Source organism: Acyrthosiphon pisum, chromosome X, assembly GCF_005508785.2.
Source record: "Acyrthosiphon pisum isolate AL4f chromosome X, pea_aphid_22Mar2018_4r6ur, whole genome shotgun sequence".
Lineage (NCBI taxonomy): Eukaryota > Metazoa > Arthropoda > Insecta > Hemiptera > Aphididae > Acyrthosiphon > Acyrthosiphon pisum.
This window is the reverse complement of record NC_042493.1, coordinates 76,287,573-76,304,232: the sequence shown is the minus strand read 5'-3', so window position 1 is coordinate 76,304,232 and position 16,660 is coordinate 76,287,573. Positions and strand designations below refer to the sequence as shown.

General features: G+C 34.2%; 1 protein-coding gene across 3 annotated transcripts in view; it reads right to left on the bottom strand.

The window, feature by feature from the left end:
• Positions 1-16,660, bottom strand: part of LOC100159989 (alpha-protein kinase 1) — a 57,365-nt gene that overhangs the window by 16,886 nt on the left and 23,819 nt on the right. For 2 of the 3 annotated variants that reach the window (XM_029489339.1, XM_008180140.3), the window contains exons 2-3: positions 12,193-14,720; positions 341-3,109 (exon numbers count right to left, since the gene is read on the bottom strand). In XM_029489339.1, coding sequence (XP_029345199.1) covers positions 12,234-13,925 — 1,692 coding nt within the window. In that variant the 5' untranslated portion in view covers positions 13,926-14,720 and the 3' untranslated portion in view covers positions 341-3,109; positions 12,193-12,233. Of the gene's footprint in view, positions 1-340; positions 3,110-12,192; positions 14,721-16,660 lie in introns of those variants that run through there. The other variant, XR_003839438.1, reaches the window with a different exon arrangement.

The following is a 16,660-nucleotide window of genomic DNA, read 5'->3' as shown; positions in this document are numbered from 1 at the left end:
ATCAAAAATGTGGAAAGTCGATTTCAAGTAGACTTGACGACAAATCCAAATCTGTTTTCAGAAATCTTATCGCTTCAATAGATCAATTGGAATGCTTGGTAAAAAACAGGTCTAAAATACTATGTCGCGTGTGTGTTAGACAAAAACAGAAAATCACGGGATCGAATCCCCTTAAAAATAAGACATATTGAAGAAATAAACCCACTGGACCCCCCCCCCCCCCCTCCCCGGATACGATCTTGGGCACCTAGACACACGGTGTTATTGGATTGAAACAACAAAATATTATACGCTTGTATGTAGGGAATCGTTTTTTGTTTTTATACAATACCCGTTCACGTCGTGTAGCCCATTTTTTTTATACTTTATTAACATCAACTTATTAGCATAATTCACATATCAATTATTATTGCCATCAATTGCAGACGACAGCCCTACACAAGTATAGGTAGTACAATCGTGTAAAACAATATTTAACAACTATACAACGATTACATATAAACAAAAAATAAAAATAAAACGAAATAAACAATTAATCTCATTAATAATAATAATAATAATAAAAAAAAAAAACATTAATTATTACCTAATTCTAAAAAAAAGGCTGAAAGAAATTATACACACAATTTCGTTACCACTTAAGGAATTCAAAGCCTGTTGATGAAACATATAGAAATAGAAGACAAGTTGGAAACTTTTCGTTGATAATGGTTATATATATATACCTATATATATAGACACGTGACATGTTATACCTTTATATCTACTGGATGTTATGTGATTTTACAGAGTCAAAAACTGTAAGCCGACAATAGTCGGCGACACGCGTAAGCCCTTTCACAATATCAAACGCACGGAAGAGAGTTCCGGTCTTCCGGGTAATATGATATACCTCGCTGGACGACGATATCAAAATTCGACAAATAGCGGAAACTCGTCCTATTCGACCGTTGCTTGATGTTATCCGGATGAGTTATTTATCGTGAATCTTCGATCGTAAAAAAAATTTTTTTAGTGTATTTATTCATATACCAGTTAACATATTATTTTCTGTATACAGATAATTGCATGAGCCAAATTGTCTGACTAATATCATTCACGCAAACTATCCACGCCATTGGAACATAGAAAATTACTATAAGAATATAATTATTATTATTTCAAGCGCAGTCGAAGTTACGCATTAGGGTAGGTATATGTGTTATACATATTATATACAAATGACACCGACCATTCATTGATAATTCAAAAGAAGTTTAATAAACATATAAGGGTGGTTCAGCGGTAAAGTGTGTGAGATAGATGTAACACCAAATATTATAAAATACTTAATATCAACCCTCTTAGATTTAAAATATCGTATAGGTATCCAAGATCAATATAATATATATATATATATATATATATATATATTTTAAATTTCAAACGGGACGGTAAATATATTTTTGGAATCTTAATTATCAACGTTTCTAACTGTCTTCTATTTTTATGTATATATATAAAAAAAAAATAATAATAACATAATAATAATAATAAAATAAACATTTTAGCACTATTTACTTAACAGATGTCTGTGCGTGTACATTACCGTGGCTTCGGCCAATAAATATATGCGAAACAGCACTTTGTACGTTTCTGCGCCCAGTTTAAGTCGCGTCTTACAATTACTTAGTTTTAACTTTTTAATGTTACTTTAATAATGGCGTATTAATAATAATTATAATAATAATAAACAAATTATATATATATGGAAAAAAACATCTGTACACAAACGGGTGTTCGGTTTTTGATAATTAGTACTTCATAATCATCTAAACATATATACATACCTAGTGAACAACATATTATTTTATGCTTACATAAAGTATAAAATTTACATATTATTATAGGCGAGATTGGGTTGGATTCAAAATAAAATCAAGAACAGTAATTTAGTGACGAATATTACATAGTTATTGTAAGTTTTAAACGAGAACATTGTCGTTTTAATAATTTTTTTTATTGTTTTGCGTACCGGAGGAGCACATATTATAAAACGCGTAGTCTATACGGAAAAATATCAAACCTTAACGGTAGCAGTGTATTATAATGTAGCATTATAATAATATCATATTATAATATGGTCGAAAAGTGACTATACTCAAAGCGGTCAATAGGCCGTAAAAGAAATATGTTTGGAAAAGCGCCAACTGCTCTATAGTGTTTAGAGTGAAAAATATTTTTCACGTAGTTATCGCGTACACTCGTACCTCGAATAATAATAATTGTGTACGATCGAGAAAAGAAGAAAAAAAACGTTACACTGTTGGTGTCTGTGTTCGAAATAATAATAATTATATGTACGCGAGCGGAGTGGGTGTGGTTTTTATGTGACCGCGGAATGGCATTAGTCTTACAAAATAATGGTAATTATTAAATTGACGTCGTACTGAAAAAAAACGCATATTTATGTCTATAATATGTGTAATATAGTAAAAACCGATGATTTATATTAGATGCTGTAACAATATTTCGGTTTTCCGGGTAACTATAAAATTTTCAAAATATTACATTGGTTATGTACAAACAATATTACTATTCTCGCGAAATTTAAACACGTAGATATAGGTTAACACCTATATATTATATACTGTTTTATTATAATAGTGGCAAAAATAAAATAATTATAACCGCACGGTGCGAGCGAGAAAAGTTAACACGTCTTTCTGGATAGGTAGGTACCATTAAGTTATACACTTACAATTTATAAATATTTAGTGTAATAACATAACATAATGTACCTACGTACGAGTTGGTATATTATTATAATTATTATTATTAAACTTACGCCGATTATATAATATTATTGTATACGTTTGTATACTTATCGGGAAAAGTCTTTTGGCGTTGAGAAGAAAACAGAAATATATTTACTGTACAATAACAAAAAAAAAAAAAAAAATGGCATAGGCACTATTAAATATAAATATATAACTACTGAAAAAAAAAACAAAACAAAACAAATTACTTTATTAGTCTTATCCTTTTGTTATCGAAGTTAATCTGTATATGATTTCAAGTTCGCGATGCTCGTGAACCGTAATTATTGTTGGCGGACGTTGGTAGACACCTGAGAAAAAAATAAAAATAATTACTCAAATTGTATCTTATATTATATGTTAGATTATATTATCTGTTATCATAAAATTATGAAATTAAGCCTTTTTTTAATTTAACTCGTACTACTTTAATCAAAGTATTTACTTAAAAATTAAATTAATATTCTATCATAGACATTAATTTATTGAATAACTATTTATCTATTTTATACAATCCCTGTAAAATTATTTTCATATCAAAAAATATTGACTAAATTTTACACATACATTTAAACCAAATGGAAATCTGGACAAAAATGAAAAAAAAAGAAAATATCAGTAGGTATACATACATAAAAATAAAGGAATATAAAAAATACCTACAACCATTTCAGAAATGTCTATATAATGTAGTATACATGTTTATAACTTGTTTATAATATTTTAAAAATTAAGTTGGTTAATTAACACCAGCCTATATTCGAAACAATGAATACCGCTGCTACTATGTATTATTTATTTTGTATCCACAAGATGATTACAAAATGTAAAAATAACACGTGATACGGTTAAAACATAAAAGTTTAGTTGAAATACAATATAGGTAGTATTGTACAAAATACAACTGAATAATCACGGGAGTCGGGAGATGTATAAAATACCTATAGTTAAATTATAAACTATATGGTTCATCGTCTTGACTCGGTTACTATACACAAAGTACTTAGACATTTAATTAAATAACACCATTTCATTGCTTAACGCAAACATGTATTTTATTATGTTTTTGACCGTTGTAAAATTATGTTCTACAATATTATGTCTGAGGTTGAAAATCTCCCCTTCCCCCCTCCCTCCCAAAAAAATTCATCTCAATTCCTACTCCCGCACATCGCAATTAGCGCATAATAGGGCCTACACGCCCGCGAGTGTTGAAGAACTATCGCGGTCTGAATGGCGAGTCGTTACCGATGGCCAATTTTCGGGCGGTCAGTTAACCACCACACTAAACTACCCCGTCGAAGATAGTGAGTGTTCTCTGTGTGTATGTGTGTGGGTGTGATGTGTTTGTGTGTGTGTGTGTGTGTGTGTGTGTAAGTCCGATACACTTCACCGACATCAATCGAACGATATAACTGTTTCCCGAGCGTGGGTCCGAGTACACACGCACATAAATAGGTATACATACCATACTTGTACGGTAAGTTGTACCACCCCGTCATATGCAGTGTTAAACGCCGCAACGGGATAGAAATCGATGGTTTAACAGACGCACCGCGTGTTATAAACCGTACTGCTGTGTTTGTATATATATATATATATGTACAGAGTGATTCACCAAGCATTCTAACCCCCATTTTGTCCTCTAACAGTGAATATATTTAAATTTTGATTTGTAAAGTTTTAAGGATACCTATTCTCAAGGACGACGTTTTCAAGTATTTAAATTTTTATACTGTTCGAGGAGTGTCCTGTGGCGATACAAACATTATTTTTTTTTCCAAATGTGTATTCACCTTTTTTGGTATAAATTGTTAAGCGGATGATTTTTGCGAACATTTTAATGCATCCAAATTAAAATTTAAACAAGTAGTTTTTGAGTTATTAAAATCTGTATACTAATAATAGTTATTAAAAATATAAAACAGAAGAAATATTGGATCTAGTGTTTACTAAGTTTTTATATGCTCAAACATTTTTACAATTAATTAAATGTTTCAAATCATTGTAGTTCAAACTCATTATCTTGTACCTATTTTCATTATCCTCAGAAAGCACACAAAGTTAAATGACTCAAAAACTACTCGTTCTAATTTTGATTTAGATACGTCAACATTTTCAAAAAAACCCATCTATAATTAACACATTGAAGATCATGACTGCTATGGAATTATAACTAATTCTGTCAATTAGCATAACTTTGAATTGACCAATGCTATGGCATTTATGGTGTCCTATGACTTCCAAAATATGACTGCTATAACATGGTGTGACGTCAATTTGTTCACAATTTACAGGGAAAAGGGAGAATCTTATTTGAAATAATATAATTTGATATCACCACTGCAGGCTAGGACATTTCTCAAATGATATGAAAAATCTAAGTATTTTAAAATACAGTCCTTAAGTATAGGTATACGTATACTTAATAATTACAAAAATCAAAAATTGATTAAACTCATTATATTGTGTTTAATTATTTTGTGCATCGTGCATGTTTGGTGAATCATCCTATATATAATATAAATACCTACGAGTTTAACTTATCGCCATAGGTTGTCGAACTATATTTAAATTCGATAGGTTTATAGATTAACTAAAACCGAATTACCTATTTACCTATACTTTAATAATATGTATTTGGCTATAATAATATACGCGATTAAGCTAAAGATTAAGTTGTCTACGTACGCGAAATTCATTGATGTGAGTAAAAAAATTCGTTTTATCGTAGGTTAGGTACCTATCCGAAAACAAAGACCTTGGTCCTTGATAACAAATCACTAAACTGTTAATATTTTTATACCACAATTAACAACTGTTTTCAAACTTTATCAATATGAAATGTGAATAGACTTGCATCGATTACTATTTGGATGTCTCAGAAAATGACCCGTATATTATATAATATAGTAAATAGGTTCATGATGCTCGATAGATTATGATAGTTATAATAAATTCAGTGTTCGGTACTTATGGCAATTTTATTATTTCGAATAATCCACATTTGACGCATAATAAAATATAGCTGAATAACAATTATGTAGGACGTAGGTATACTGCGAGAAAAATTTAAAAATGTGAAAATTTATTTGGCCTCGTCATGAGATGATTAACGATTAAGTTTTTTAATTTACCATTTGCCAATTATTATTATTAATGAATAAATTGCCAAAAATATAATAATTCAAACTTGACAAATGAATACATTAGATTCATGTAATATATAGATAAGCCATCGGGTATCAAATATTATTTTTGTTTTTAGCGTTGCAATTTTTTTTGGAATTGTTATTTCATAACTTTTTTTTAGGATAATTTATTTTAGCCAGTTGCAATATCTAAATAATATACACTAATATTTTGATTAATGAGTAATGACTAATGTGTAATAAACTATAAACTAGATGACAACGTCTTATTCGTACATACTTTTTTTTATTATTTTTATACTGTGAAAAGCTTCAAAATATATTTATTTTTAAATGGTTCTGCAATTGTATTTTCTATATGTTTTTAGAGCATTTTAATTAAAATAATGATCGCTTTTCGAAATATGCTATTATTATAAGCACATATTTGTACGTGGCCATTAAACCAAATTTTCAAAATGCAGCTGGTTATAACGATATTTTTGAAATGCATTGTAGAAGATTTGCTGTTCCATTATCCACATTATATTTTAATCACTACATTAAGAGTAGGTAGCACACCTACTATAGCATACCATCAATAAATGACAAAATGTTTAAATGTAATTTATTGACACTAATGATACTATTGTACCTACTATTGTTGTACAATACCTATTCAAAGACCAAAGTGCTAACCTCGGAGAAAAACATTTTTTACAGACATATATAATGTACCTGGTATCCTGGTTGAACATATATATATATATATATATTGAACTGTGTTAAATATATTTTTAATTTTATTAAAACGGAATAATTATTACTCTATTAAAATTCCTGTGGGTCATTACAAAATCAATTAAATATATTTCCTTTAATGTAGGTAGTACCATTTTTAATTCTTGGTGGCTTGCAAATAAAGTAATAATTTTATCATCGAAACTAAACATTTCATATTAAGTGGCAAAAAAAAAAATTATTAGTAATATTTTTTAAAGAATTTGGACGAATAATTTGTTACCAAGACAGACGTAACTCGTAATGTACTCTTAGTTCTTACAATAATAAACATTAATTTATTAATGTATAATATTATAATATATAGATGTCTGCGTCAAATAATGTATAGCTTTTATTTTAAATAATATTCCAATAAAGATCAGATTTTTTTTCATAATAGGTATGTTTCGTAGAATTTCCACACGTCCAATCAAATATATTTTACTATAACTTGCATAGAATACAAACTTAATGTAATATATAGATATAATAGCATAATATAAGCATAATATATCATTCGATTAATGCAAATACATATTTTTTTTTGATATCTAAATAACAATACCTGTATAGAGTGTATAGACTATAATAAAGTCTAGTCGGATGGTTTATCATAGGTAATTGCAATTATAGTTTGTTCAAAAACTATTAAATTATTTATATTTAAATTATTGTCTGTGTTTGTAATATTTTAACATGCGATATTATATTATTATATGATGTGCTGGAGTTGAAGTCTGATACAGTTTCGCGCGTGTATTCTGCAGAAACTATAAACAAATCAGTAATCATTATTATTTCGAACGAGCTCGAGACCAGCTCGTTCTGCGACGGAGTGTTATTATTAGTACACACTACAATATATCCAATAAACGTTTTTAAACCACTTTTTACGAATTTGTTTTGACTAAAAAATCTAAAAACTACACGCCGAATATTGCAGCCGGTTCACAGGTTTGGTTACGCATGGTATATTATTTTTGTATATATAAAATAAAAACAAAAAACTTATTGGTGACCTATTATACATTTATACCACATATATAGGTGATTGATATTATACCATCGTTTACATCACATTAAATAAGTATGAACCTACGCGCGACAAGTAGTTTAACTGAAATTTCAATATCACAAACGGTCCAATATTATAATAAGTAACATTTTAATTAGGTATTTAGGTGTATGTTACCTATGTAATGCACGCAGAGTTTCTAATTTAAATTACTTGTTTTTGATAGTTGTGCGGTCTTGAAAAGCTATTTTGAACCTACTCTGTCGACCGGCATATACGTGACACGTATAGACACTAACCGACGACCCGCAAAGTGTTAGTGTTTAATTTTTTTCTTATTTCACTGGAGTGCGATCGATCGAAATATGCTTATTAGTATTCGTTCGCAAATAAAAAACTGATTTTTCTGTCGAAACGAGAAAATCTCTCTCGCGCATATGATGATGGTATTTCCATAATATTATGACGTATTTTAATATACATATTAAATATATAAATATCTATATAAATTTAGATATAAATATATAATTGTACGCAAATTCGCTCATTTCCTATATCGTGTTTCTATATATATGTTACACACATTACGCATTCAATGCTGTGTACGTTACGTTTGTTACAATGTTCGCGTCACGAGATTATAATATTATTATCACAATACAAAATATTATCGTACACGCATATGAAACAAAAACTGCAGTTTAGATATTTTCCTATACCTAAGCATATTATAACAAACAAACTCGGACGACGACGTGGGAGGAGCAAGCATTGTATGCAATCAGTCTGTAGCTTTAAACATGAGATAATATTATAGTATGCACAAGATGCATGTATAGGTAATACAAATTTATACAGAGTGATTATTTTATCGATGCACATACATTATTTCGAAAAATATAATTTTTTTCAAATACAGTCGAGTCGCGATAACTCGAAAAAATTGACAACTCGAATTGTGTTTTATTCACCTAGACAATTTTCCCCCTATAAATTAGTTATATATCTCGAATAATACATATCTTGAAGTGAAATTGTATCCCCCTTCAACTTCGAGTTATCGCTACTCGACTGAATTAGATAGTTAACTAACTACATGTTTTTATAAAATTAAAAACAAATTTAATTTGTTTACCTTTATTTTTACTGGTTGAGTCACAATTAAATTTTGATTTTAAAATAGTCACAAATTAACAAATCAATGTTTTTTTTATGGATTCTTACGACAAAATTTTAATTTCTCATTAATCCATGGCTTGTGAGATATAGCTGTTCAAAGTTAGATGTCATTGAGAGATGCAAATGCATTTTACGTTTGTTAAGAGCAGGAGATATAAGTAAATAAATACGATATCGATCGAAACAAGGTAATAAATGAGTACAAAATATTAGTAACAATTGATAACCTGTATTGTATCTACAATAATTGATTGTCATGAACTTTTGTAATTGAACTGTTAATTACCAATATAGCACTCGATCTAAGTATTGAGAATTGGTATGCTTTTTGCAATGTAGTTTAAGCAATGAATCGTGTGTAGGACTCATAGGCGCAAATAGGGGGGGGCTTTAGGGGCTAAGCCCTCCCAAAAATGTCCATAGCCCCCCCCAAACATTTCCTACATTTTGTTTTAAGCTTATTCAATATTATCAAAATAAGGCTTTAGCCCCCCCCCCCCAAATCCCAAACGCTATTTACGCCTATGGTGTAGGTACAATACAATACAATACATAGGAAGAAATATTATATTATAGAATATAGTGTACATTTAGTCACAGATACTCATTTGCCATATCACTAAAATAAATTAATAGTACTTTTGCTTACATTTGAAATGATATTTTGATAGATTTCATTAATATAAAAAGTTAATAGTAATAGTTACCAGAGTCACCTATATTAAAATAGTTGATTGAATTTCCATAACATTAATGCTTTTGAAACATAGTTATAGAAATGTTAGAAAACATTTATGTCGTTTTTACTTGGAATATACATTTCAATGGGTTTTTAATGATAAATCTCGAGGAATCGCCTGCTTTAGAACAGAACAATATAGAAATGACACTTGATCGGCCTGGTGATTGGACCATTAGCTGTAAGTATAGGACTTTAAAAGTTCAAATTGTATCCGTAATGGCGTAACCTGATATGATGTTGGCAACGAGTATCCTACAAAATAACAAAGATGGAAATACTTAACTGGCGAGTACTGGCAGATTGGCAGATTTATAATCTTATTTTATTGTAGTATAATTTCTTAAAAGTTATGTTAGGTCGTTAACTCGAAAACTACTTGTTTGAATTTTGATTTTGATAGCTCAACAATTTCAGAAAAATTATCGGCTAAATATTTTTCAGTAGAAAAAGAAAGCCCCCTTGGCTTTTCATTAGAAAAACAGAAGTTTGTATCTTCAAATGACACTCCTAAATTTTAAAATATATTATAAACTTCATGTAAATTAAAAAAATTCTTATAATTGAAGAAAAAAGGAGATGACCACGTATGATGAAAATACTCTTTATGTATACCGCCGCGTGCAATACAGTGTACCTATACATGCCACACGTATATTATAATATTGTTACGTATATGTTTATATATATATATGTACATATGTGGGTTTTTTACGATTCGGGTCACGAGATTATATTATCACAATACAAAATATTATCATTACAATATGCATAATATACGTGAAACGTATAAAAAAAAATTGCAATTTCGATGTTATTATAATTTTTCCATATATCGCGTATTTATATTATATTATTATATCACAAGAAACACGCGAACGCGGACGACGACATGGTAGGGGTAGGCTCGTCCGCGAACGCACGTCATTGCATGTAATCAGTTTGTACCTCTATATAGTAGAGTATAATGTATTATATCAAGAAATAATATATTTAAATAGCATACATGAGATGCATATAATAACATATACTTATATACTATACACTATAATAGCTGTTTGGCGTGTGACTGATAACAGTGCGGATGATGTGTGCCTATTTGTATAATATTATACCTTTATACTCTCGGGCTCGCGCGTGTGAGATCGCAAACAATAAATTATATTTATATATACCTGTGCCTATATATTTTAATGGGCAGGTCGTCGTGGTCTATATATCGTCATTATAATATAGGTACCTATATAATAATAATAATAATATTACGTCGGCGAGCGCGAGAACGATTTTTTTTTTTATTCTATATTTTTTGTTCGCACGTCGTTTTTGGGGAAACTGAAAGAGAAAAAAAAAATGATATCGAATCAATTGCCGGTCGTCGCGCTGGCTCGCCTATATATCTATATATGGATAATGACCAGACGTCTTCGGCAGGCTCGTTTGTCATCGCACACCGGACCTGCCGCGCGGCAAGTACGCATTAGCCGTTTATTGCAGACGTCGCCGTCGTCGGTGCGGCCGGGCGGGAGTGAAACTGACAACAAGCCGCAGCGGGGGGGGGGGGGGGGGGCTGCGCACCACTTGTCGAGGCGATTTAAACGATTGCGGATGACCGTACGATATGATCGCGCGCATATATTTTAGGGTGAATATTATGATAATAATAATATATTATAAAATTATGTATAATGTAGAGAAATAATAATAAGTAGGTTTATAATATTATTGTTATGATATAGAGGAGAGTGTGAGTTTTTTGTACTATGTTTTTTGAAAAGAAAAAATGGAAATTTAACGCATTTTCCGAGTACGCAACGCGCGAATGTGAGCCGCGTGCAGAGGACTTTATATAATAGCGATCACAGGGAGCGCCATTTGTGTCCTCCAGATTTCCCGGATTTCGTTTAACGATTTAATTTTAGCTAACAAAATATATACCTATAATATAAATTTCCCCAGCCGGAGAAAAAACATTACCCACGGCAGCTAATTCAAAATTTGACGTTATATATACAGTTGTAGAATATCATATAATATATTTATATTAGCATTGATGAAGTATATTATAAATGATATTAGATATATTATATTTCATAACATTTAAAGTGTTGCATATTAAACTTTGGGTCCATCGTATCAGATATGAGGAGGTGGCTATAGCAGTGCGGGAATTGTAGGTCCTCTTAACATGCATTTTTTATTCCTTCAGAGTTCAGATATCAATTTTAACATTTATTTTTTCGTATTGTATTTTGCTGATATGGAGCAACATTAGGCTATTTACACCCAAAACATCAAGCCCGCCTATATGTAACACAGTTGTTTTACCTAACCTAACCAGTATATACCACTTGGTATGACACTGCAGAAATACACTAGTCGTGGTAACCCGCTTTATAATTTTTCATTGTATATTTTATTCGCATGTACAAAAAAACTGATTACCTATACCATTATTATTGTATAATAATATTTGTATAGAGACTATACCACGGGACTATGCCTATTTTATGCTACCTATACATGATAATAATAAGCACCACTCACTTGGATATCCAAAGCGCAGACGCGTACGACCTCCTCGTCTGTCACAGGTAGAGCTCTGGCGAATTGGAACTACTGTCGACGCGCTGGGCAGAGGCCGCGGCCACCGACGAGGTGGACGACGCCGATGAAGTGGCAGCGACGGCTGCTGCTGCGGCCGCGGCGCTCATCGATTCCCTGGCTACGGCCAGCGCGGAAAACCGCTGCTTGTACATGTCGCGTTCCTGCGTGATGCGTGCCAGCTCCGATTTCGTCTTATGCAGCTCGGTCGCCAGTATCTCGTTGGCGTTCTCCAGCTCGATGCGTTGGTTCATCCGCTTGGTCCGGCAGCTCTGCGCGTACCCGCGGTTTTTCAGCGTCCGCCGCTTCTGCTTGAGCCGGGCGATCTCCTCCTTGGAGATGCCCTGCAGCCGCTTGTTGAGATCGCGTACCGGCAGCTGCAGCAGCAGCGCGTCGTTGATCAAGTCGTCGGATGAGCCATGCGTGTACAAGCTGCTGCCGCCGCCGTTGCGGGAGCTCGCGGGTGACATGACGCTATCGCTTGACACGCTCAGCGGCCGGTTCAGGCGCTGGGGCATCAGTCGTTGGGACGAGAACAGCGGCTGGTACAGGGAACAGCTATTCGTGTAATTGTTGTAGACGACACTGTTGGAAGAGCCCGGGCTCAATAACCCTTGCATCAGGAGGGACGGGCGACCAAACGGCGGCACCTTGCCACCAACTGCAGAGCAACTGTTATTACTGTTACTCGGCTGTATCACGGTCAAGTGTTGGTGTTGCACCATATTCCACTCCATGTCCGCCGAAACCGACTGCTGCTGCTGTTGCTGTTGCTGCTGCTGCTGCTGCTGCTGTTGTTGTTGCTGTTCTTCATCTTCATGTTGTTCTTGTTGCTGTTGTTGTTGATGGTGGTGGTGATGGTGATGGTGGTGCGCGTGGTGCGGGTGGTGCTGGTGCTGGTGCTGTTGCATTTCGTCGGAGCCTGCATAGTTTGGTCGTAAGTCCAGTGGTTCCTGTCCCTGGCGCAACGACTGCGTTAACCACATCATTTCTTCCATAAATACCGGTTGTGGGATCGGCGTGGACGGCGGTGGTGATGAGCTGACCGGCGGCGTGTCGGGTGGCGTGCCCGGCGTGCTCGGGTACATCATGGAACCGACGGGCGCGGCTTCGGCCCCCGAAACTTTGACCGCGGACGTGCCTCCAGGTATCAGCACGCCGGCGGCCGCCGCTGCTGTGGCCGCTGCGTGGCTGTGTATCACCATTCCAGCACCCGCGCCACCCACACCGTCAATTACCTGGTTAATAGCGTGCTGGTGTCTGATGAGTGGATGGTGGTGTGGGTATTCCTGTTCGCAACCCGGTGGCGTGAGCAGGTAATGCGGCGGCGGTGGCGATGACTGCACCAACGTTGCAGTAGCAGCTCCGACGGTTGAGGTGGGTGCGGCCGCCGTGGCCGGGGACCCGTTGTTGACGCTCGTGATGGGCATAGGCGGCAGACGGCCACCAACGCTGGCGGTCCCCCGGCCACCATTACAAGGTGGGTGTTGTTGTTGTTGCTGCTGGTGGTGCTGATGGTGATGGTGATGGCTCCCATGTTCCTGATGTGGCTGTTGGTGGTGATGGTGGTGATAGTCGGACGACTGGATCTCACGTTTTACCGTCGATACGTCCAGGTGGTCGAGCACGAACTCGTTGACGTATTCGTCGGCCAGCCGTGGATCGTCAGCTTCCATGTCGATATAATATACGAAAACTCAAATGGCGAGCGAAGGGAAGCGGGTAAAAAAATATCAAAAATAATAAAATATAATAATTGCAGTCGACTTAATATCACTTTGCTGTTACGGCGTCGTATTAAAAAATTACGGAAGATACTGCATCGCGAGCAGCGATGTAACTCGTATGTAATTACGATGACGATGATGATAAAAGGTGTGATAATTCACATCGCAGATGACGGACGAATTAAATAATATAAAGAACGGTAACGATGATATTATAATATGCAATTTTCGAATGCTATCGTATAAAATAAAAATTATAAAACGTATGATAGGTGTACCGCATGAGGCGTACGACACGCGCGACGTGTTCGGTGTGAGACGCCCGGCGTCAGGGTGCGATCGGTGCAGTTTCTGCAATGCCGACGGTGGCCTCAGGTTCGGCGCGCGCTCCCGATCACCGACGCGGCGCCGCGCCGGGTGCCGCCGGTCAGTGGGTGGGACGGCGCACGCTCATTGGCCTGCGTGCACTGCGTTCCCGCCCCCCGTCGGCGGGGTACGGGGCCGCGACAGACACCTCTCGGCCACCGCTGCCGTCGCGGCGCAATAATAATAATTAGATCGGCGGCGCGGCGGCTGTGCTGGTTATTTTTTCTACTCCGCTTTTTCGTTTTCCCTGCTCAAGGTCAATCACGTCCTGTCCCGTCCCGCACTCTTATCGTGTTCCGACGGCGACCGCGATATCGGGTGGTGACAGTGGTGGTGGCGGTGCTGGCGATGCGGCGCCACCGCCGCGTGTGCGATTAGCTGAAAAATAAAAATAATTCCCTTGTCAGACGCCTTATGAAGATGTCACGGCTGTATAGTGTATAGACAGCTTATATTATGTTGGAGAGTGGACAACTGTGATATGGACCACCCCCGTTTGCGGTGCAAATAATAAGAGCGCGAACAATTTTTGACAAATTTTTTGAAGGCGCAGTACATTTTTTTACTCTTCCTCCCCCTTTGGGTGACCAGACTAAAAACAAAGTTTGCATGAATTGTTATTGATAATGGACACTTAACTACCAACTTTCACCATAAGGAATAATCCTATACAGATAACATTTAGTCTCTAGCCCCAGGTGCTTTAAAAGTTAATTTCACCTTGATATGTACTTATATAATATGTTATCTTCAGTAAATTACCTACATAAAATAAATTATATTTATCTAGAATGACTAAATTTATATCAAACATTTGAAAGTATTGATATGAATATTCTATTGAATCGTATTATAAATATAATTTATAAAATTATTTTGAATTATTGTAATTTGTAATTATTTATCTGACGACTGATGGTGCACTGGACAGAAAAAGGTGGTTATCATTTTAGTTAGTGACTACCTAAGTGTCAACCAATCAAAGTGCATGTACTCATTTTCTACTCTTTTATTATGTACATATAGGTACAGGCACTCTCTAGGTTCAGGTTTAATATATGACCTAGGTACTATTATACGTAGCTGGTTAGATTAAGTTATATAATAAAAGTAACATATATAATAATACATGAGGACTTCAAGTAGGTACATTTTATACGAAATCAATGTTATATTATCTATTTGATACAGCCAAACAAAATCACCTGTATAGTATAGGTACCAATAATTATTAATCGTTTTTACTCAATACTGTCATGAAATGTATATACGAAAAAAATGAAAAGTGACCCTGTTCGTTTTGTGCGATATTGAACTTCACAATATAAAATATAATACATATATCAATACACTTATACAATATATACGAAAGGTGAGTTGCGTCCTAATCACTTGGACGCAATACTTGCCTATGACTTTTCCTAATTAACAAGTAACTTTCATCCGAACTCTTCGGACACAATAGTTACCTGCTATTAATAATTTGGAACGCAAGTTACTAGGTACTTGGCTGTTTGGCAGTATAATATGCACTAACAGTATACTGCAAACATAAACACCGCACTACATCCATTAATATATAAACAATTGGCACGTATATATATATATAGTTCACTATTTATCTAAATAATATAATATAGACTATATAGGTATAAGGTAGATGTATATAATGCATATTATATGTCGATATAATAGGTATATAATATTTTGGTACGACGTAATTTTATAATATATTTTATAGGGGACGGGATGATCGTATATATTATTATATCTGGGGCAGCTAAATTTTTTTTGATCACGATCCACTGAGAATATTTAGGAGAATCGAATAACGTAAAAAAATAATTTTTATTTTAAATTCTTTATAATTAAAATTAATAATAGACATACATATATAAATAATTAAATTAAAATGAATGTTTCATATTAAATTTTTAAATATTTTCAAAATATAAATTAACATTATATTATATTGTTGGCGTATAGAATCGAGCGTCATTGCATATTATAACCTAGCCGGCCTTATGTCGATTACTATCTGGGGAATAGTCTCTGGCAGCATATACTGATAAACGAAGGCACTGCTCTAATATAATAATCTTCAGAAAGTATGTATCTGCAGTATATTGGTATAAGTGCAGTCGGTATTCAGATTTTATAACTCTCGTGTGAACAGAAAATGCCATTTCACATAGACATATTATTTTATCTGAGAAATGCGTATATATTATTATGTAACTGCGTGTCTACTAATTCATTTAAATATATATATACGCCTAGTCGGTAATAATAATAAGTTCTAACAAAAAGAAATCGAA